General features: G+C 40.2%; 1 protein-coding gene across 4 annotated transcripts in view; it reads left to right on the top strand.

Annotated features, from left to right (window-relative positions):
- Positions 1–24,289, top strand: part of SYTL5 (synaptotagmin like 5) — a 64,378-nt gene that overhangs the window by 5,687 nt on the left and 34,402 nt on the right. For 3 of the 4 annotated variants that reach the window (XM_082219948.1, XM_082219951.1, XM_082219949.1), the window contains exons 2-3: positions 14,411–14,761; positions 22,625–22,837. In XM_082219948.1, the coding sequence (XP_082076074.1) occupies positions 14,643–14,761; positions 22,625–22,837 (332 nt within the window). In that variant the 5' untranslated portion in view covers positions 14,411–14,642. Of the gene's footprint in view, positions 1–9,196; positions 9,263–14,410; positions 14,762–22,624; positions 22,838–24,289 lie in introns of those variants that run through there. The other variant, XM_082219950.1, reaches the window with a different exon arrangement.

Below are 24,289 nucleotides of genomic sequence, written 5' to 3'. Positions count from 1 at the left end.
TAGCAGATCTGATTGCCTTGCCCTTGATAGAGAGCATTTCCTCTCCAGAAGCATTTTTTCACCCCACCCCAATCAGATCTGGCAGGAGAGCTGGCAACAATGTCCAAGCCAGAAGGACAGGGCTGCTCCTGCCACACAGTTCTTTCCTCAGACAGAATTTGTGACCAAGTCCAAAATTACAAGTGTGTAGAAGATCTGCAGTTTTTAACCAATATGGGATTGGCTTTTCAGGATCTGGGACATCATTCTCATGGATGAAATTTATGTGGGAAGTTCAAAGCTTCACAGATAGTATGTCCTCTGAAGTTTATTTCAAGCATTGGTTTCTGGTTCATAATTGGTTTCTGCTATTTATTTGGAATAGCATTCTGGTGTTGCTAAGAAACTAATTTACTCATAAATATTCATTTGTGACAAAGTATTCGGACAAATTACCAGACATTTGGTAATTTTTTTATTGGAAAATACCCATTTCCTAGGAGAATCCTGGGCATAGTCTCATGGTTAGTGATCATAGCGGGGCACAGTAACTTTATCTGTTAAATTGCCTTATCTGATAGTGGGCCTTTTCTGTACATGGATAGTTTTAACACTTCCAGTTCACTGAATGCCTCTAATATGGGAACTGACCAGAATGGTAACAAATGCAGCAATTATTATTTTTGGGAGGAGGCAGATTAGAATAGATTGACCATAGCATCTAGTCATGCCCTGAAGTACTATGCCAGAGGACTGTTTCAGCAAGCGTTTCATGGTCAGATTATTATACTGTGTGTGAAAAGCATAGAGGCTCTGTTAGAAAAGGGAGAGCTTATATAGGCCTGCTGGGTATGACATTTTACAGAATTGGGTTTTGTACATATATCTATTACTAGCCCATGTTCAAAAGGGAATAAACTACCAACAATAGCATGTTTGAGGACTCTGATTTTGATGGGTATTAGAAGACTTATTAAACTACAGATCAAATACCCAGAAACGTCAGCTGGAGGATCGTTCTATTTGAAAAGTTGTCCATCTGTCATCCAGATTTTTGTGCAGTTTTACCACTAGCACTTGCAGTGTGACAGAACTCTTCATTCTGACACAATTCAGTAAGCTGGAGACAAGCCTCATTATTATTCTTTAAGAATAATAAACTTACTGAGACCTGACAATTCGCCAGTGAGGAGCAGGGGTTCCGAAAAAGCATTACTGAGGGAAGAGAGCTTGACTTTGCTACAGCTCATTGGCTAGTCTGGAGAACATAGCCATGAGCCTGGGTTGGGCCAATGTGCTAAGTCAAAACCTGGCCTGGCTTGGCAAAGTATAGCAGCAAAAAGACTGGAGAGCCGCAAATTGGCATGTGAAGTCCAGGTTACAGTGGTGCCTCGCAAGACGAAATTAATTCGTTCCTCAAGTTTTGTCGTCTTGCGATTTTTTTCATCTTGCGAAGCACGGTGTCGGGAAAGTTTTGGAAAAGCTTCAAAAGTCACCAAAGTCTTTAAAAACCTCAAAAAAAGGCTACCACGCCGCATTCTATGAGTTGCTCCTCGAAGTCAAGTCGCAACTATATTAACGGTGTTAAGAAAAAGGAAACAAACTTGCAAGACGTTTCCGTCTTGCGAAGGAAGCCCATAGGGAAAATCGTCTTGCGAAGCAACTCAAAAAACCAAAAACCCTTTCGTCTTGCGAGTTTTTTGTCTTGCGAGGCATTGGTCTTGCGAGGTACCACTGTATTATCTCTTGAAAACTCCATACTGAAATTAGATGCAATATTATATTCTTGATCCTAAAACTACTGTTCCTTTCTAAGTAAAAAGAGATTCGGAAACTCTTCTTTATATTAGCAAATGGTCACAGGGTCTCTGGCTTATGATAAGCCCCAATCTTCTGAAAATTTGTGATAATTTCTTGGCAAGGTAGGGTAGGTTTGTTGCTCAGCCCTTTCCCACAGTGGGCAAGATGTTCTCTGCAGTCCCTGCAGGGACTTAGTTCTGGTGTCAAATGTTTACTTTGTTATATGAGATTATTTCCTAATTTGAACTCAAGATGCTTCTGTAAATATGACCTCTACGTGAGCCAAACAGGGCAGATCTGTTCAGCTTTGCCTCACTGGTCTTGCAAGTTCCTCTTGGGTGGCACAGAATTGGAATCTTGTAAAGCTGTTAGACAAGTATATATAACTAACTAACTAACTAACTAACTAACTAACAGCAGGGCTGACTCAATACATTTTGCTGCCTAACATGAAGGACAAGACAGCATTGCAACTGACTGAACTGGCATCGCATCTTACTAAATACTAGGTTCTTGCTGTTTTTAAACAGATCTTCCAACTGCACAAATTCCCATCAGATACTCCACACTAAAATAAAAAAGTGGACTGAGCACAAAGCCTTATTTGCTCCTTGCACCCTGTTTTAGTGGCCGCTTCTTATCTACTATACAGTGACAATTCATTTATAAATCTTCCTTAGTTCAGTAACAACAGGCACAAGAAGAAGAAGAAGAAGAGGAGGAGGAGGAGGAGGAGTTTGGCTTTGATATCCCGCTTTATCAGTACCCTAAGGAGTCTCAAAGCGGCTAACATTCTCCTTTCCCTTCCTCCCCCACAACAAACACTCTGTGAGGTGAGTGGGGCTGAGAGACTTCAGAGAAGTGTGACTGGCCCAAGGTCACCCAGCAGCTGCATGTGGAGGAGTGGAGATGCGAATCCAGTTCCCCAGATTACGAGTCTATCGCTCCTAACCACTACACCACACTGGCTCCACACCACACTACACCACACTGGCTCATTTGTTAATGAGACATAGCATTAACCACCTGAAGGTAAAGGTGAAGAAGAGGAGGTTCCAGCCATTTTATTTTAAGCATGAAAACAGAGAACATTCTACACACACACACACACACACACACACACAATTTCCCCCATCTCTATGTTTTGTGTTTACCTGCGCATGCACGCACGCACGCACACACACACACACACACACACACCCCTACACCCCTTCTTCAACACTGGTGACAGGATAGTGCCCTCTACCACACCTGAATTTAGGGGGTCTAGGACAGACAGCAGAGCATACATTGGCCTGTCATCTAGCAAGAACAGATACACCTTAGGAGGGTGAGGGAGGGAGAGCTGCAGCTCCTGCCCTCCAACACCTGTTGCCTGATGCAGTTTCTATACTTTGCCTAACAGTAGAGAATAACATTTTCCAGGCAATGTACAGTAATGGTGTATAGTAGGATGTGTTGATAAAGTTCTGTAGATTGGAATGAAACCAGATGGTATATGTAAATTGAATTATCCTTTCTACCACCATTTATTTAACATTTCTTTGTCATAGAAAATTAGTGCAACAAAATTATTTGCATCACAGTGTGGTTCACTGCTAAGGCCCTGCTTGCATCTTTTGAGTAGGTTATTTCAGAGCTATAACATGTCTGAAATTGCAAAGCATAGCCCAAATGTAGCCCTTGTACTTCCCCCTTTGAAGTTCAGGTTTTCTCATCTAAAGGAGTGCAGCTGATTTTTGTCATGTTACCTAAACCCGATTTCTGCCATTTGGTATTGAAAAGGAAGTTGAACAGATGTGTAGTTTAATTTCTTCTTATTAATAGCCTAATCTCAAAAATTGAAACAATTTATATAAAAAGCTTTTTCTAAAGGCCGTATTGAGCATGTAGACTGTGCTACTGAATAATTTAAATCTTATAAATACTGTGCAAGGACTTGATTCATTAACATTAGCCTGACATGCTTAAAGGCCAGTAATTCTAGAAAGATAACTTGTTGCTCTTCCTTGCCTGGTATTAATCACCCAGACATTAATAAGTGGACATGGGAACAGGCAGAAAGTGTGCATTCGTTTTCATCCCAAGATTTGTTTCTGGCATTTTAAGAGAGCTGCACTTCTTCTTTTTAATTCCTCAAAGAAAATGCTGTCAGCTTACCAAGAGCGGGTTGTTGAAAGGGAAGTTCCAGCTTCATAGAGCTGTAGGGAAGAGAAATGAAACTATTTAAATATTCCACAGAGGCCACAGAAGAGCCTTTGGAAACAATTGTTTTCACGGGGAATTGGAACAAGGGAAAATATATGTATGAGAATTGTGTAAAACTGGGATTCTTTTTCTCTAACCTTTTAAAATACTCTGTTCTGCAGGTGCCTATCAGATGCCATTAATGTTTTTGATAGCCACCTGTGGTGATAAGGATTAACATTTATGGATTGCCAGATTGAAATGTTTTAAATACTGTCATTTAGTATATTGATAGTAGATTTCTCGTTGACGATAATGACCTTTTCCCATTTCCTTTATTTCATTGCTCATCAAAAATAAGGTAAAGTGGCATGCATATATATGCATGCAGTGGTCTTTTCCATGTGAAGTAAAATATGTTTAAATTTAGAAAACAGTATTGCTTCCATAGCTGTTAAGAGAGGGAAGTCTCATTACAGATTGTTTAGTAGGGTGTCGACTGTTTTCATAATACTAAATTTATATTTTGAGATGTTCTGATTTGGTTCATTGAAGATTTTATGTTTTGTTTAAATTGCGTAGACATATTTTAAAATAAGAGTTTTGAAATGATAAATAGTTTTTTAAAACATACCGGTGATGGTTTTTGAGGTTGTTGTAAACTGGGCAGCGTACACTGTGGGAAAACAGAATATAAATAAAGTTGCTAACACAGTGATCCCAACTAAATCCATTGGAAGGAGACGGGATCACTCCTAAATCCACTTGTATTGATGGAGGCTAAAGATACACTAGCATAGCGATTCTACAATTCTGTAGCTTCATTGTTGCACCAGTGGGAACTACTGCTGGTAAAACCCTGTCAGTGCAAGGGAAGATCAGAAGCTAGTTGGAATTCTGTGTTCCTTGGTTAGTCCCTCCCTTTAATAGTAGTATATGAAAATGTGTAAGTTAAAACCCTTAAATTTAAGTTAACAGAGATTTTTAAATGAGTGTTTCCCTACCCCCCCCAATCCAACCAGCCACAGTAGAGGAAAGGAGTCTGCCTAACCTGCAGCTAATTGTGGAGTACATAAGCCTTTTTCAGAGAACATTGACTGCAAGTACATGGCATAGGACTACATAACTCTGTCTCAATGCTTATAGAGCTGGAAGCCCTCAAGTGGAGACGTTAGTGATGTGTCATTGGGCAAAAAGGAAACAATTTGCACTAATGGAAGATAACTAACAGCCAGAGGGGACAAAAAGAAATGAAGAGAAGATGTATAACACTTGCCTTCTCAGAACCCTAAGAGGTTCATTCTCTCATCAGGGGATGAGACACTATGCTTCAAAGCATGATGCCACCAATAACTTCATCCCTCTTGTTGAAGCTTTCTCAGAAAAGAGTGGGGGATATGGGAGGTTTCTTCAGCAACCAAGGACATACCGTAATATGTTTTCCACCTCCACCCTTTGCATGAGGAAAAGCTGTTTATGTTCACTGTGCTAACAACTGTTACTCAGTAGGTTGTGAAAATGTCTGCTGTACAGAGGACCCTAGGTTTGCCATCTGCAGTAAGTGGTTTAGTGCCAGCAAACCCAAGATTGTGGCAGAGCTTTGTTTTTAAATACACAGATCTGCCACTGTTGTGTTTACTACTTGCCCTCTGTGTGTTCAGAGTGTAGTGCAGTAAAGTCACAATTTTTGTTGGCTTCCAAACAAGATTCTTATGCTAAGACACTCATGTGAGATTGTGTGTGTGTGATCATTGCTTCTTTCTGTTTCTTTTATCCTCTTGGCTTAAAGATATCAAATAGCAAATGTAGCAGTAGAATTAGACAACTTGATGTCCTGTTGAGCAAATGAAAGGAGGTCAGCAAGACCTAACAACCTGCTGTAGTCTGCAGTCTGGAAAGAATCTTCTTCTAACCACTGTGGAATTTAACACTGTCAGAACGTTTTGTGTGTGTTGTTTTTTTTAAATGCTGTGAAGCATATTCAAGACTGGCTCTGTGAAAAGAGATTCTCTTAATACAAGGATGGGCCTTGCGTGTCAGGAGACGGTATTTCTCTCTTGTTCTGTAGCCTACATCTTGTCCTGGCACTGCCTACAATTAGACGCTGGTGGTTAACAATGGCCAGCAGCTGTATTTGTGGGCTCTGTTCTTTTGCCAAGGTTCTGTCAAGTTCTAGTAGGTGCAGGAAAGACCACAGTTCAATGGTGTAGCACCTGATTTTCATGCAGAAGGTCCTGGGTTCACTCTGTAGTGTTCCTGTCAGGTAGCAGGTGAAGGGGATGACATTTGCCTGAGATCGTGGAGAGGAGCTGTCAGTCAGAGTAATAATAAATAATAATAACTTTTATTATTTATACCCCGCCCATCTGGCTGGGTTTCCCCAGCCATTCTTGGCAACTCCCAATAGAGGACTAAAAACAGAATAAAACAGTAGGCACTACTGGGCCAGATTGACAAAATAGTTTGGCTTGGTATAAGGAAGCTCCCTGTGTTCCCTAGCATTGCTGAGAAATCGAACCCAGAGGATGGAACTGTGTAGATGGACAGGCATGATTCTCAGTGACTGGGGTGACCAAGGGCAGGGTTGCTCTTGTTAACATGGCCAATGACAGGGTTGCTGTGTTCATGGTGCAGTTGTTCTTGCGGATAGAGTTGATTGCAATAATGATGATGATAATGATAATGATAATAATAATAATAATAATAATAATAATAATAATAATAATAATAATAATTTATTTATACCCCACCCATATGTCGATCCTTTCTCTAAAACATACGTTGCCCCTTATAATAAGGGGGAGGAAAGGGTAAGATTTAATGAAATCTAAAACATCACTTGTTCTTATGGGAAAATATGAAGTTATTTGTGCATGTGAGTCTTTCACATGCTGGTGTTTTTTCCTCCCAAACACTTTTACTCGGACACAAGTCTGATTGATTTGAGACATACTTACCAAAAAGTGTCCTTAGGAAACAAAGTCATGTGTCCAAGTTCTTTCAGGTAGCAACTTTCACTGCTTGAGCACTACCTGCTTCCCTTCTACCAGGAAGAACTTGGTACTCTAGAGACGCTGTGATATGCAAACAGCCCTGTGTCCTGGGGTCTTCTGCCATTGTTTTGATTCAAGCTGTGTTTGACCTACAAACTGGTATAGTTCACTGCAGAGTTGCACCATCAAAGCAGGTTGCTAAACAATGCTAAATTAAATTGAAGACAAACCTTTTGCTGTCACGTACCATTTGGGGACATGCTTTGTATGGATTTGTAAAGAAATACAGAATGACATATGGATAATTCTGGCCAGATAAAACCTATTACTCAAAGCTAAATTGATCAGAACCATGTAACAAATGTTACTCATTTTCTGCTCCGAAACAAAAACACATCTGTGGTGTTAAATCACCTGTGGAGAAGGGGGAAAAAAGGCTTGGGCATAACTCACCTCAATGTTATTGTTTTGCCTGCAGCATTTGTACTGAACTAAAACCTGTATTTTTTGAGATAAACCATATACCTTGTGCTTCATCACTGTCATTGCATTTCCATTTTAACTACTACATTTCAATGGGAAATGATACGAATATTAAAAACTTAAAGCAGTGCAGAGGTTTGGGATAGCATTCTGTCAGTTTGTTAGATTGTGTCACACTCATCACAATTTAAGTTGCACATAATATTTTCTCCGCACACTGTAGGCGTGTTCAGGCATTGACCTCAACATGCAAGGTCAAAACTGTGGAGCAGGGTCAGGGCTGCATGTTCATGCCCTTCCATATTCCATCTGTTAATGTGGGGAAAGTCTGCTTACGATGCAGTGCATCTCTGTGTTGTTGTCAAATACTCCCTTTCAGAGAGCAGCTTAGGGACGAGATGAGAAATTTTGAAATCCAGAGAGGCAGGAGCAGAATATGAGCGAGTTAGAGGCTGGAAGCATCTTGGGATTGTAGGTGCTTCTCTGGAGACCTGAAGTGGGGCAGAGGATCTGCTGCCTGATAGGAGTTCACATGCTGCTTGCCTCCACCTGTGCTCCACTTGTAAATAAGCCAAATATTACGAAAGCATCATATGTGTCTAGTGTTCTCTCGTCCAAATGAAGCTAAACCAAGCTAATATTCCTCCTGAAACCTCTCACCACTTGGGAGAAGTGAGGAACACATAATACTGTATTTTTTATATAAAAACTAATGTTTATTAAATATTTCCTTGGTTTATAAAAGTACGTGCATTGTCTCTTTTTCAGGTTGTTAAGTCTTTTCTACAGATCAGTTACATTTGATATGAGACATTATTGTTATATACAGTGGTGCCCTGCAAGACGAATGCCTCGCAAGACGAAAAACCCGCTAGACGAAAGGGTTTTCCGTTTGAGCTGCTTTGCAAGACGATTTTCCCTATGGGCTTGCTTTGCAAGACGAAAACGTCTTGCGAGTGTTCCGATTTTTTTCAGCTTTCCCCCCTTTTTCTAAGCCGCTAAGCCGCTAATAGCCTTTTAGCCGCTAATCCACTAAGCCTTTAATAGCTGCTAAGCCTTTAATAGCCGCTAAACCGCTAATAGCGCTAATCCACTAAGCCGCTAATAGGGCTGCTTCGCAAGACGAAAAAACCGCTAGACGAAGAGACTCAAGGAACGGATTAATTTCGTCTTGCGAGGCACCACTGTACGGTATAAGATCAAGGAAGAAGAGAGAGGAGAGATGGGGTGGTGAAACTTACATTCTTTTATATAGTGTATATATTGGGTTTTGTGTCAGCGTCAACTGGATAGGTTCTCTTTCAATTCGCTTTTTAGATTTCCTTGGTAGTGAGAGGGTGTGGTTGGTTGTCTGTAGTTGGCTGCAGTGAGGTTTGTTTGCATTTGTGAGTGGGGGAGGGATAATTGGGTCATGTAAGTCATCTATTTTCCCATGTCAGTTTCGGTCTGTTGGTTAGCTTTTCTAGGAAGGCTGTTTCCCATGTTATTTGGTACCAGTGGCCCATGTTCACTCCTGACAGATCTCTGCAGTGTCTGGCTATGATGCTTTTGTCTGCTGAAAGTAGGTGGGTTATAAGCTCTTTATAATGTGAATGGACATTATTATCTTGGAAAATATTCAGTAGCGCCAGTTCTGGGGTGAATTCTAATACCTGTTAGCTATTTTGCATATCTCTTGTAGGACTGCTGTCCAGGAGGGTTGGATTTTGGGGGATTCCCACCAGATGTGAAGGTATGTGCCTGTGGAAGTGCAGCCTCTTCAACATTTTGGCTCCTGGGCTTATCAATGCCAGTTTCGTGGTGTTAGGTGCCATCTATAGGTAAGTTTCAGAGTGAGTTTCCTTCTTTCGGCTGAGATGGATTTAAAGGGAGGTTTAGACCACATTCCAGTCCATTGGGTGGGGTTAAATTTCATAGCCTATGTTGTGCTCCCATTGTTTTTGATAGCATCGTGGGGGTTTGTGGGATTTTGGAGCAGTATTTTGTATACTGTGATTACCATCTCTTTGCCGAGTCCCGTTGCTGTCAGGAGAAGGTTTTTGAAGGTAGCCAAGGGCTTAGTGGCTGCTGATTTTACTGCTGGATTGTTCAAGAAGGCGTGTAGTTGGTGGTGCATTAGCCAAGATATTTGGGTGTCCCCTAGTTTGTCTTGTATTTCTTGTGTCGGTATAGGTTTGTGTCAGTATGGGTAGAAGTCTTTAAATGATGTAGGCCTTTGGCTTGCCAGGTTTTTATCTGGAGGCTTTGTGCTGCATGTTGGAATAGTGGGTGATGAGCCAGGGGAATTAGTGAGGCTGAGGCTGGGGACAGTTTGCCTACTTTTTCCTTCCATGCTTTAGGCATGGACTGTGTGAACCTGTTTAGTATTGTGGGGATGTTATTTAGTTTGTTTTGGAGAAATGGGTACAGTTGAACCTCCTCCTCTTCTTATGGTTGTTCCAAGTCGTGACTGCGGCAAACTCGGAAGTAGCTGGCAGGTTTGCTGCCATTCGTGCATGCGCAGGAGCGGCGATCGCCATTCATGCATGTGCAGAAGCGGCAATTGCCGCCCGTGCCTGCGCACAACGGCGCCTCTCCCAGCAACCCATTTCGACCTCCAGACAGACCTCCGGAACGGATTATGGTCGCAAATAGAGGTTCCACTGTATGCTGTTTGGGGGAAGTTTTTGATTGTTCTCTCCAAGTGGACCCATTGTTTCGTCTCGTCATCTAGAATGTATGGGATTATATGGCACACTTGGTTAGCAATGTAATATGATTCTATTTTGGGGATTCCCCATCTTCCTTCTCAGGAGGGGAGGCACAGGTATTTGGGGCTTATTCTTGGCTTTTTGTGAGAGAAAATAAATGAGTATAGTTTTTTCTGCCATTTCTGGAACTGAGGATAATACTGTATTTCTAAAGCTAACTGGTATTTATCGGCTCAATTGGCTTTTTAAAAAATCTTCAGGCATTAAGTGTTTTAGCCTGAGTATTAGTATTTTAATACATATGTGCTACTGCTTCACACTTCTGTTTTATAAATTTGGTACAGCTTGGAAGCACAGGCTTTGATCTAACAGAATCCAAGACAGCATGCCAGGAAGCTGGCATAATTTTAAAAAAAATGAAAGAGTGGCTTCTAGCTTCTGTTTTTACTTGAGGAATGAATGTGCCAACAAGTGTCCTTTTGGTGCTGTGTATTAACTGCTGATATGTATCTTCCGGAGATGAAATAATAGGAATTCTAGCAAGATTGTGGTGTTTGTTTAATGATGGGCTTTGTTGTTACTTCAACTCTTTACCATGCCTTCATGTCTAACCATTAAAAAATGTTTTGCAGTATTTGATAATTAAACATTGTCTCCACCTGACAGCCTGAACATCAATATGTTCATACAAAAAGGTTACTTTTTATTTGTTGTGATCCAGCAGTGACATGAACTGTTTATTCCAATTAGTTACATTGAACATTGTTCAGTTGATCATGAGCTCATTTATTTGGAAGGAAGTCCTATTAGGTTCAAAAGTGTGCATAATACCACAGTCCCGCAACATGTTTTGATATATTTAAAAGCCATGCTGTTGGCCGTTTTAGTATAATGAAGGCTCCACTTGCAGAGCTAAGGAGTGTGTGTTTGGCATTCCAATAACTCTTAATGCTATTCATGCTGCAGCCACAATCCAGCTTGTTGCATATTCCTCTGTTTTGTTGACTACCAAGGCATGTTGCAGGCTGTACAGTGTCAAGAGAGGGTGCTCTGAAGCGATCCTATGGATGGTCCATTGTGTCGCCATTGCACAATGAGACTAGGAGCCGCAGGAGGATTGCCATTTCTAACCACTAGGAAATTTCCCAGAGCGCTGAGGAATCTATCAGATTTTTAAAATGTCCATTATATGCCCCACTTGTAAAAAAATACTATCTGGCATGAATGAAAATAGTCATATATGCATTACAAAACAGGAAACAATGCTAGTTTGAACTCCAGTTTTTGATGGTTTGTCCTAACATAGTAAAGTGCCTCTCTTGCCTCACAGGGTGCTATTAAATTAGGGGGTTCATTTTTTTGTTTGTTTCACTGTCTTTATGTATGTGCTTTTCCCCCCTCAGAAAAGTGATCTGTTGGTTTTTTAAAAATTAAAATAGAAGAGTGGCATTTAGCAAGTGTCGCTCTGCTTATAGACGACATCCATCAGTGGAATGGGGAGTGAGGCAGTTTTTGCCAATGCATCCTCTCCCTTTCAACTTCATTGAGCCTCCTCAAAATCAGTAGATTTTGCAGAGGAGATAAACACACACACACACACACACACACTCACAATTCCTCATTCTGTTGATGGATGCCTTCCATTAGTGGAACAACACCTGTGGCATTCTGTTGTAAATGCTTCATATAAACTGAAATACCCACTGTGCAGTAATAATGCAGTGGCATTCCTTCTGGTGATCTGATTAGTTCAGACCTTAGAGCTATAGCTCAGGAGCAGGGCATATGCTTTGCATGCAGAAGGTCCCAAGTTCAGTCTGTTGGTAGGACTGGGAAACACTCCTGTCTGCCTGTCACTGAAGGAAACAGTAAGCTAGATGGATGGAATTGCCTGACTTGGTATAGAGCAGCTTCCTAGACCCTAACCACTTTTTACATTTTCAAAGAAATCAGTTACATCTGTATGATTGGGCATTATAAATGGTAGTTAGTAATTCTCCCTGAATGACTGACATGACAGCTTTTCACTTTGTTGTTTGATGAAGATGGTTCTAAAAAGATGGAAGACTTTCATTCCTTCCTTTGAAAATTCATTAGGTTGGGGCTGCAGGTAGTTCCTTGTACTTTTGATAACCAGGCGCTGGTGGCAAATATTGCATCACGCTGCTGGGTGTGTGCTTTGTGCAAACAGATTGCCGGTGGAAGAACAGCTGGTTTTTCTAGTTTTGTAAAGAGTCCACTGCAGTAGTCCTCTGTAAGTTGACCAGAAGTACTTCAGCTGTTACGGTAAGACCTATGTATTTATACTGTAATGCCATTTGAAGATTTATTCTCATTTTAAATGCTCAGTAGCTCTTGTCATACTGTCCAGCAAAATAAGACTTAAGAAAAAGGTTTTGTAATAATGCTTCTTATAACTGTAGACTTCTTTAACTGAACAGGAAGTTTACTGCCTGTTTTGTTTTATTTCCTGATGTCTCATTGAATGATGCTGGGCTATTTTAAGGTTATAGTTTCTCTGATACCATCTTAAAGTATCGCATTGTTATAGCAAAGTTGGCTGATTAGAATGCATCACGGCACAATGAAAATACCAGATTATGCCTGCCTGGCATTAACCTGGAAGTAACTGCAAGGGTGGATGAGTTTTTATCAGTAGTATCTCTCAGAATGGTGAATGGCACTATTTAGTGAGAAGAAATTCCAATGAAAATCCTCATTATTACATATTTTTACATGGCTGTTTATTTATATATATATTTTAAAATTTTATATATGGATGTTTTATGATGGCCTATATTCGTAATACCTAATAAAGGTTTGGTGAAAAAAACATTAGAATACTTTCCGATTAAATGTTGTTCCCGATTTAATGATATAAATGTAGATCAGGAATGATCCTAATTTGTTGTACTTTCACAGCAAGGCTACTTTTGGAATTTTATTACTAATTTGAACAGAGCACAGTAAAATTACTTCTGTTTTACCAGTGACACTTAAACTGGTATGTTGGCCTTTCCTCTAGCAATAAACTGGAATCATAGTTTAGACAGAGACTTCAACAAGGGGGCAGTTTTTATAAATATGATTATGTAAGCAGTGCATACTGAGGCAGTTTATTAATGCTTTTGTTGACCAGTAGCCAGACTCTTCTTCCTTGCCTGTTCTACTCTTGGAGAATCCCTCCTTATATCTAAGGAAGCAAATACTAAAGATTATTCAGTGTATTAATAAACAGCACAGCATGGTCGTTTCACATATGGAAATATTTCTGTTCAATACACCATCAATTTAGTGTGCAAACTGACAAGCCAGGAATGGTTTATGCAATAATGAACCATTTATCATGGATCATGCTCACACATGACAAAAATGAGTACCACAAGTAATAATTGATCGTTTGCTTTACCTAGTCTACAAATCTGTTAAAGAATCACCCACTTAACACTTCACATGTACCCTAAAAATAGCACCCTTGCTCCAGGAGATCTGTTGTATATTGATTAAGAAGAAAAAGTGAATACAGATCTAAAAGAAGTATTTTCTGTTTGATAGTATTGATCTCCCTTGCCTTCTCTCTTGTATTTACCTCAGAATTAATGGTACCAACTGAGAAACAAGAAAGGAAAATGGGATGGAGAATTTATTTGTTACCTGCTCTTCACTCTTAAGGTCCCTGGGCAGGTTGCAACATTAAAACACAATATTAAAAACCGTTTAAAACAACTGAGCAAGATTATATTTTTAGTGAAAGAAAATTGTAAATACTGTTTTGAATCTTAGAAGTACATATTAGTAGTTGCCTGCCAAATGACAGATTAGTCATGATTTTCCGTTATGTGGCTAAATCTACTTTTAGTGCAAACTAACAACTAGTATGAATATATCCTCAGAAAATTATTTTGGCCATGTGGTGGAGCAATCAGATAACTGTTTTCCATTCTTCCAGTTGTTAGGCAAATTTAACTCACCACATAGTTTGGCTGATTTTGGGTTTGGGAACTGACTGTTAGACACAAGCAGTGTGGGCCGTCTCCAGTTTATTCAGTTGCAAGTACATTCAGTTGGTAAAATCAGGGCTTGTTCTTGCTGTTTCCATGGATGTACTTTAATATCAGTGGGACAGTCAGAGTCACAGATGTCTACAATGAATGTTGTGAATGTATCAGCACTTAGGTATTTGGTATTGTCTTGAAGACACCAAACCACTGTTTGATTTCAGCTGCTCATGCAACATACTGATTATGTCAAGTGTCTTATTTTCACTTTCGTTTCCAGGTACAAAGAATCGAAATAACCAGCTTTGGGGGGAAACGATTAACCTGAGGATAATTTATGAATGAAGACCCACAGCATGTTCAGAAGTTCCAGCAAAGTTGAAATGGACACTCAAGTCACTAAGCTGGACTTTGTAACTTTTGGTTGTTTGCAATGATGTGCCTTTAAACTTTATATCACAATCCATGCCCTTCATACTACATAAATTATAAAATAATACAATCGAAGCAACATGTCAAAAAACTTGGAGATTATCAATTTGTCATTTTTACTGGAACATGAGAGGGAAATGATACTGGGAGTGCTGAAGAGAGACGAGTATTTGAAAAAAATTGAAGATAAAAGAATCAGGTAATTTTGAAACTTTCTTCTGAGGTATTTAAACTTCTGAATACTGGAGTTCGATTTAGATATTTGTGCATATGTTGTTGTTGTTGTCCAGTTAACTCATGGTTACAGTGTAGTTCAGGGTTGGGAAGACATCAGACTTGTGGAATCTACTTTGTTTTTTACTACAACCCTGAGGTCCACCAACCACAGCCAGGTTCAAAATAGTGGCTCAGGTGAGCAGACTAAAGCTAAGAAGGAATTTTGGTTGAGCAATGGGATTTCTTCTCCCCTTGCATGCACTCAGTGCCCTTCTGAAATCTTTTCCAGAGGGTTGAGTCCCTAGAGCAGAATTAGGGTTAGCATGGGAAGGAGAACAGGAGAACATTCTGTTACACAAGCAGAAACCCCTGCCCTGACGGAATTTTCACACAGTGCTATGTGTACAACCCAGGGTACCTCTGAGGACATGCTCAGAATTTGTGATCAGAAGCAGAACTGTCCTCACAAGTTCTCTTTCACACTGAAATCCATTCTTGGTTTCTTCCTCAATAGTTCCTTTTCAGCAACCTGATTTAGAAAGGAAAGCTTTTTGTTGCTATTGTTAAGATAGCTAAACATCAGAAACCCTTGCTGATCTTAAAGCCGGTCAGTACAGGCAGTGACCATTTTGCACATGTCCAATTAATGCATGACTGTTGATGCACGGATCCTTTAGGACCTGGAAGAGGGCAGAACATGGATATGACGTGGCGTAATGGGGTGGGCTGGGCTTATGTACACTTCACCAATGTGTAGGGGGCCAGGAATGGAACCCCTGCACAAAATGATTGTCGTCTGTATTTACTTTCCGCATTTGTAAGTTAGTATATTGTGGTTTGTTATTGCTGTCTATAAAATATAACAGGTGGTATCATTCGTCTTGCAACACGCCCCCCCCAATAATAATAATAAAGAAACCATTTCCGATCTACTACAGTAGCATCTAGAGATCTTTCAGTAGATTCTCTAATTTTGTTCATAAATAGCATGCATCTGTTGTTGACCTATAGGTTAAATTGACTATAGGCTAAGATGATTGCCTTGCTCTGTAATGTTTTATGAGGCCATGTTGACTAATCTTTATCCTCCATTGGAAATGTTTAGCTTATTAACCGTCACACTGCAGTTTTATGTGCAGTTTCTGTAGTCTATGTAGCATGCTATCCATGTTAACATCCTCATTCTCTGACCCTTAACCTAAAATCTTTTTAAATTTAAGAATGGCTAGCATGAAACTGCCATTGTGTGATAAAAATTAAGAAGGCCTAAATGTAATTGCTGTCATGCCGGCAATATGGCAAGGTGGCCGCTGTTCAAACAGAGAATGTAGCACAATGGAATGTCATAGAACCATAGTTAGAAGGGATCCTGAGGATCATTTAGTCCAAGCTCCTGCAATGCAGGAATCTCAACTAAAGCATCCAGGACAGATTGCCATCCAACCTCTGCTTAAAAACCTCCAATGAAGGGGAGAGTCCACCACCTTCTGAGGAAGATCATTCCACTGTTGAACAGCTCCTACTGTCAGAAAGTTCTTCCTGATGCTTAGTCAAAATCTCCTTTCTTGTAACTTGAAGCCATTAGTTCGGGTCCTAGCCTCCAGAGAAGGCTGGACAGCCATGTGACAGCCATTTAGATATTTGAAGATGGCTATCATATCTCTTCTCAGTCTCCTCTATGCCAGGCTAAGCATATCCAGGTCCCTAAACCATTCCTCCTAAGGCTTGGTTTTCAGACACTTGATCACGTTGATTGCCCTCCTCTGCACGTGTAGCATGACAAGAATGTGACTTGGTGAGCCTTGAGCTTGGGTGTGCCCCCCAAGCTTAATGTGGTGCAGCTCTGAGAAGGAGTTTGGAAGCTTTCAGCTCCATTTTTGCTTGGCTTCAGCTTGTCATGTAGACTGAACTTCGGATATATGGTTAATGTTTCTTTGAAACAAGCCAACTTTTAACCAGTGATTTCAAGGTTCCAGTGACATGGCAGGTTGTGGTTAAGGAAGAACAGGAGCAAAAGCTTCTGAACCCCTCACAGCTATAGCAGAGGAGAAGGGAGGAAGGGAGCTAGAGGCTCACTGCAGCTCATTCACACCATGCTAAACCATGATGTAGCAGATGGGAATCCGATGTGCTCTTCAACTCCCACGAGTCTCAGCCAGCATAGCTAGTGGTCAAGGATGATGTTAGCTAGCAATATCAGGAGGGTGCCATGTTGGCTGTTAGCATGATGCATGAACACTGCCAATATCTTTATTATGACCAAGTGAAAATGGCAAAAAACAATGAGCTAGCTTTCAAGTTTCACAGTAAGCTTGAATTTAGTTTTATTGTCCACCCAGGTATATCTATCTACCTACACACACACACATCCCCAAATCAAACAAATTTCATGCGAAGAGTAGAAGGATAATAGGCAACAAATTAGATTGCACACAGAGAGAAATGTCCAGCTCAAAATCAAAATACAGGGAAGTGGGTGACTAACAATTTGCTCTTAGATAGACTTAGTCACTCCTAACCCCACCAACTTCAATCATTAACAGGATCAGCTGTAAGCAAGATGAAACAAGGGTTCAATAAACAGAGCAGAATGCACTTAGTGACTATTCACCGTTGAATGTCAATAGAACTACATGGCTAGAAAAAATAAAAGCAGGAAAGGTCCCTAAAGGCTAAGAATCCATGACCATTAAGAGTACAGTAGAACCCATCTATGCTTTTCCTGGAATTACTACTTAGTCATAACCCATTTCTTAGTTCCACTTCAGTGTAAATCTGTGCTTACCTGACCTTCTGAATATCCAAATGTTCCACATGGCTGAATCTGGACTGAAAATTCCAGCAGTGTTGCAGGTGTAGCTGGTGAACGCTATGTTAATTGAGCTCTCATTTCAACTCTCTAGTATTTAAATTTGCATTAGGACCCAGTGGGTTCTATTCGGGTGTCTAAAATGTCAGGTCTTCTCATGTGCTGCAGTCATCTGCTGATACTCTCCTCTGAGTGTACCTGCCGTTAGAGGTAAGATCAACTGTGACATGGGCATCATTGGTTGTTGTGCCAGGAAAATACTGATTTTGTCTCCCAGCCCTTAAAAAAAATAGAATTACATTTTTTGGGTCCTGCTGCTGCTTTTCATTTATTATTGAGATCTGGTGCACATGTGTTTCTTGTTCAAACTTCTGTTCTACCTCTGAGGATAAGGAAAATATGCTATAATGTGATATATACCTTGAGCATAAGATTTGTATGTTCAGGACACAGTTCTGCACTTCACATTCAAGCACCACCTCAATTTACTGCACTCATTTCCAAGTATACTAAGGAAAACATAATGCAGGGTCTCCTCTGAACATTGAGATCCCAGGTTTTCTTCAAACGGCAGGAGGAAAGATACAAGACCCATTGTAATGGTACTTCAGAACATTGTGCTTTTCAAGTATTCTTAGACTTTTATGCATTTAATTCCTTTTAATTTATTTTAGTCTTAAAAATTAGTCAGTTCTGGTTTTGGGCAAAAGATGTTTTTATACAGCACATAACTGCTTATTCTACTGACGCACAGTGTTCCTTTTCCGTAGTGTTTGACACAGCTAGATAGTGGCTGTTTAGAAAATGTGCTCATGGTAGATTGAGATAGGATGACTCATTCTCCTCCTCCATCTCTTGTACTCTTGGAACACTTAATTCCTCCAATTTTGAAATCAGAGCACATTGTCACAGTTGTTCAGTGATTCACTCTTGAATACACCGCAAGGAAATATGGAAGGAAGTTTATATAAAACGCAGCTGTCTGAGCTTGCTTTATCATAAATGAAGGAAATTGTGAAGCGGGGCATTTTATTTGTTTGTCTACATTTGTGTCCTCACCTTTCTCTAAGGGCCTTTCATTTGCGTTCCTGGGGCTCCTGCATAATTTTCCCCCAGTTTTTTTTTTTTGGGTGGTGGTATGGAAGTTTTTCTAGGAACACAGAAATGGAAAGCAGAAAGGGGAAAAGTTGGCATGCAGCTTATTTTTTTTGGCAGTTTTTGCCACCCAGGAAGGTTTTCTGTCATAACTCTTTGCAGGCAGGCAGTTCCCAAATTGTTAACCTTTTGTCATTAAAACCTGCCTGATTTCCAGCCTTTATTTCTTAAGTTTGTATCCAAAGTGCCATTTGCAAAGCTACATGCTGTGGGACATATTAAGTCTTACTTGTGATCACATGAAGTCTCCCTGCCCATGGCACCCATCAAACCTCTCCTAAAATTCAGAGGACCTTCAAGAAATAAGAAGTTGTTCATGAGCAGTCTGTGAAGGTTATGACCATTCCCCTGTTAGTTTCCAGCACATGGTCTCAAAGGTATCTGGATTCTGGACATCCATGACAGATGGCCGTCCAACCTCTGCTTAAAAACCTCCAATAAAGGAGAGTCCACAGCCTTCTGAGGGAGTCCGTTCTACTGTCAAACAGCTCCTACCATTAGAAGGTTCTTCTTGATGTTTAGTCAAAATCTCATTTTTTTCATAATGCCAGTCTGCCAGATTTGGTAGAATCAAAATAACGGCAAAGGATTGATCCAGACAGAAACTTGTATAAATGAGTGTGGAGAACATCAGAATAAGAATTATTCTATTATTATCCTAGCAGAGTTGCACTCTTATCCTTCTGAAGCAAGTGTCATGAATTTTTATAGCAGATAATCATTTTGATCATTTGGGGCTATCCAATCTCTAGAAGAGAAAAATGCATGTAATACAGTATTTCTCATTTCAAGTGTTTTGTGAGTCAGAAATTACTTTGCTCTTTGATCTACTGTGGCTTTGCAAGCTTTGAATAATGGTGTTGAGGAAAGTTGGCAAAGCTAAAGCCATATAATAATAATAATAAGCAGGCTCATACTAAACATGCATTAATGCGACATGCATTGAGACATTGAGCAAAACTGAACAGAGCTCTCTCTTTCACTTTAGGGCAATCAATTTATGGCACATTTTCCAGCCATGTTGTATATACATGATGTATTTGCATCATGCTTAGCATGTGTTGGTGGGACCACTGCTATGCTGCCAGAGAACAAATTGCCTTTGACTGAGCTTCCCATCAGTCATGTCCTGCCTTCACATGTGGGCTTAACCCCCTTACAAGAGGAGCATGATGTTCAGAAAGGCTTTATTGTTATCTGTGCAACATGTTCTGGCAAATAATGAGCAACATAAATATAAATGTAAAGTAAGCATAAAATTTGGTGAAGTCCTAGATCACAGGATAATATAGTGCATATTTAAATGTCCTTCATATTCAGCAGTGGATGCTTCCCTTAGCTCCAGTGGATTGTGATGATTGCTGAAGAAAGGGATGCAGTAGAACATTCATTATTTTATGAAATAAAACTGTCTTTTGAGGACTGGAATTGCAGTCTCTACACTGCAAGGACTGGGACCATTGTTGTTGTTTAGTCGTTTAGTCGTGTCTGACTCTTCGTGGGCCCATGGACCAGAGCACACCAGACACTCCTGTCTTCCACTGCCTCCCACAGTTTGGTCAAACTCATGCTGGTAGCTTCGAGAACACTGTCCAACCATCTCATCCTCTGTCGTCTCCTTCTCCTTGTGCCCTCCATCTTTCCCAACATCAGGTTCTTTTCCAGGGTGTCTTCTCTTCTCATGAGGTGGCCCAAAGTATTGGAGTCTCAGCTTCAGGATCTGTCCTTCCAGTGAGCACTCAGGGCTGATTTCCTTAAGAATGGATAGGTTTGATCTTCTTGCAGTCCATAGGACTCTCAAGAGTCTCCCCCAGCACCATAATTCGGAAGCATCAATTCTTCGGCGATCAGCCTTCTTTATGGTCCAGCTCTCACTTCCATACATCACTACTGGGCTGGAATTGCAGTCTCTACACTGCAAGGACTGGGACCATAGTAGCATAAATTGTGCCCTACAGTTATATGCTGAGCAGCTCTGTAAGGGCTGACTGTTCATTTCATTTTCTTAAGTACACACACAAAAATTTTCATTAATAATCTGTTGCTTTAGTACTGAAGAGCTTAATGTATTGCATTTAATTTCAGAAATATGACAAAAGGCTTGGATTAAAATGGGGCCAGCGTGTTCTTAATGAGCACTGATATTTCATCACCTAGAGCTTTTGTTTTACACCCTGACTTAATTTAATAGTTCATAACATGCCCTTTCTCCTCTAGTGCCAGATATATTGTTATCATTTTGGGATTATCTTTAGCCTTTGTCCTTTTTTTTTTTTTTCCTTTTCCTTTTCACCAGATTGTTAAAGTGTGTGTGTGGTTAAGTCTGCAGCCAGAGACAAGGGAGAAACAGAACTCGGACTGCAGCACAAGGGATGGAAGGTTAAATCTTCCCCTCCTCCATATTGTGGTCTCATCAAATCACTTTCAGAGCTTTTATTCCCCACAGGCTAGAAGTAGCAGATAGTTAACTACAGAACTCTCTCCCACAGGAGGCCAAGTTGGCCACCAACTTGGAAGTTGTGGAGAATGTCAAAATTTTTGAGTGATGCTATGAAATTACGTCACCATAGGTCCTAAGAGCCATCTTCGTACCTCATGATGTCCGGACACTTTTATTCTAAAGTATCTCCTACTATGGTTCATTAACTGTGTTGTGTTCTGATCCATGTATATGATGTACTTTTCATGCCAATAAAGGAGATTGAGAGATTGATTGAACTGTCATCTTTATCTCACAAAAATCCTGTGACCATTTCATCTTAGGAACAGAGGCCAAGAGATAAGAAACTGCCCAAGGTTAGGCACTGAATCTTGCAGACACTGATAAAAGTGAATTAATATCCCAGCCTGGTATCCATACTAGAGAGTAAGGTTAATATTTTCTCCCAATGTATCATTGCACCCAAAGGATGGAGAAGGTAGGACATTTATCTCTGCATAACTGAGTGTGAAAGCTGCTTGTTTCAGAGTCATTTTATGTATGTTCTATGGATAATTTGATTCTGCTTCAGCCAGAAATTGTTTTAGTAGATTTGATATTTTTAAAAGTAGATTAAGAGCATTAGGCAGAGTGAGGCTTCTGCCTCAGGTGACTTATGTTGGAGGGCCAGGGAGTGGTGGCAAGGCTGTGCTGCAGTAATGAACCCTCCAAGTTAGCCTGGATGCTGTTCACATTGCTAGTGCTGAAGTAAGATTCAACTGCCAGTCTGTTCTACTTACATACGTAGAATGGAGGGTGCCATTTTGTATTTCAGCTCAAGCCACACAATGTTTTGGTCTAGTCCTCAGCAAAGTACATACAGTACATACATACATACATACATACATACATACATCATGCTCAAGGCAGCTTACAACATGAAAAAATTACATAATTGCAAACGTAATGAAAGTAGTCATAAACAATAAATAAAACATCAAAAAGTATACAACAAAATTAAACAATTTCCACATAAATCATAAGATCTAAAATAAAGATACAAAAATATAAAATCAATAACAGCAATAAGTCCTCCGTCAACAAAACTCCTAAACCAGAGCTTTCCAAACTTTGTGTTGTGACATGTTACTGTGTCGGCTGCAGTGTGTCGATGTGTCATGCAAATGTTCCCCGCACTCCTCCCAGGACTGGAAAGGGATTAGTTTAATCTCTGGTTTGCTAGTAAAACTAAATTACTATGTTGCGAAATGATGCATATCTAAAAATTGTATCACCAACATGAAAAGTTTGGAAAGCAGTGCCCTAAATAATTCCAAAGTTGTAATCAAAAAATATTTTGATGGCTCTGTCACACATACAAGCCACTAGAATTTAGGTTTTTATAAAGCAGTGAATACTTCAAGCCACTTTTCTTAACTTAAGTTTGTTGTGTTTCTTTCCAGAAAACTGAAGAATGAGTTACTGGAAGCCAAAAAGAAAGGTGGACGGCGTTACCAGGAAGATGATGGCAGGGTCTGCATTCGGTGTCGAAAGAATTTGGGCCTAATCTTTGATAGAGGGGATCTCTGCCAAGCATGTGGACTCAGAGTTTGCAACAAATGCCGTATTGTGGGAATTGGTGGCAACTGGAAATGCACAGTGTGCGATAAGATTGCGTAAGTTTTGTTCTTGGACACACTTGGATGTCAACTCACATTTTCTGATCTCCAGTTACGATGCCTTTGACAAGTAGTATGAACATCCAGGTGATGGAGGGGCTGGGCTGATAAAGGCATGTTTGATCCCAATTTGAGCTAGAGAGACGCTTAAAGCATCTCCTGCTGAATGAGGCTTGTCTCCTGCTAGTATCTTCACTTGAACCCACCCTCTCCAGGTTGTTTCAGATGTTTCTGGATTTTAATTCCCATTGTCATTGACCATGTTGACTGGGGCTGATGGGAGTTCCCCACCCCTGCACTAAAGTGTAGTGTGTATGTTTGTTTTGTGCATTGGACTTATTCTGCCACTCTGCTAGGGGGAACGTCATACTTACATATAGCTTCCACAGCTCAAATGTTATAAAAATTAATTTCAAAACTTAATTGCAGCAAGGTCTTGAAGTGTTTCTCCATGTCTTGATCCAAGTCTCTATCAGCAATACCAATGCTGAGACCTTTTCAACAGGAAGTGAATTTAAGGCAACAGTTACATCCCTTGATTTTCTCCAGAGCTAGTGCCATTAAAGCTAGTACCAATAGTACCTATTCTGCCCTGGGATATTCCGTCTTCTAGGACATCTAACAGACAAGTAAACACATAAAATGTATGTATTTATCTATTTCATGTGGTACTCTTGTTTCTCATACATGTTAAGGTGATGTGCCTCATAAGTAATAAATTAAAGATATAGACAGTAAAAATAGACCGTAAAAGCATTAAAGTAACCATGGTTGTTTGCATTCCTAAAAACAACCAACAATTTTAAAGGCCTGGTAAAAGTGTTTATTTATTCAAATATTCATAGACAGCAATTTATATTTTATTTCATCGAAAGGTATTCAGCTAGTACCAACAAGGAGTAAGAGTTTGTGCCATGGCAGCCTCCCTAGACAAGGAGTTATAGCCAAGAGGGGCCCCTTCCTGTTTGCCACTTTCTTCACCTCTGAGGGTTGGGGTACCTGGAGAAGGGCCTCCAGCAATGAGGTTAAGGGCCCACTGCCTGATAGATAGATAGCTCGCATAACACAATAAAAACAGCGTTCATAAAGATAAAATATGCAATTATGTATATGTAGATTATCTTAGCCACACCTACAATTACCCATAGGTACATGTAACATAACTTGCTAACTAGCACTCTGGGCCCCTGTGCAAGATTTCTACTTTTGTAAGCTAGCAGCTCAGGATAGTGCTGATGTGTCTCACAGATGCTTTAATTAGTGACATCCTTTCACTAGTTAGTGATATTTGCTGTCTGCTGTGCTATCCAATGATGTCATCATGCATACTTAATAAAAGGAGGTGTTTTATTTATTTATTGCTTTTTATTACATTTAAATCCCACCTTCCTTCCAGGGAACTCAAGGTGTTGTACATGGCCCTCCCCATACTCATTTTATCCTCACAAC

Source organism: Podarcis vaucheri (assembly GCF_965113315.1).
Source record: "Podarcis vaucheri genome assembly, chromosome: 4".
Taxonomy (NCBI): Eukaryota; Metazoa; Chordata; class Lepidosauria; order Squamata; family Lacertidae; genus Podarcis; species Podarcis vaucheri.
This window is presented reverse-complemented; position numbering and strand designations above follow the sequence as displayed.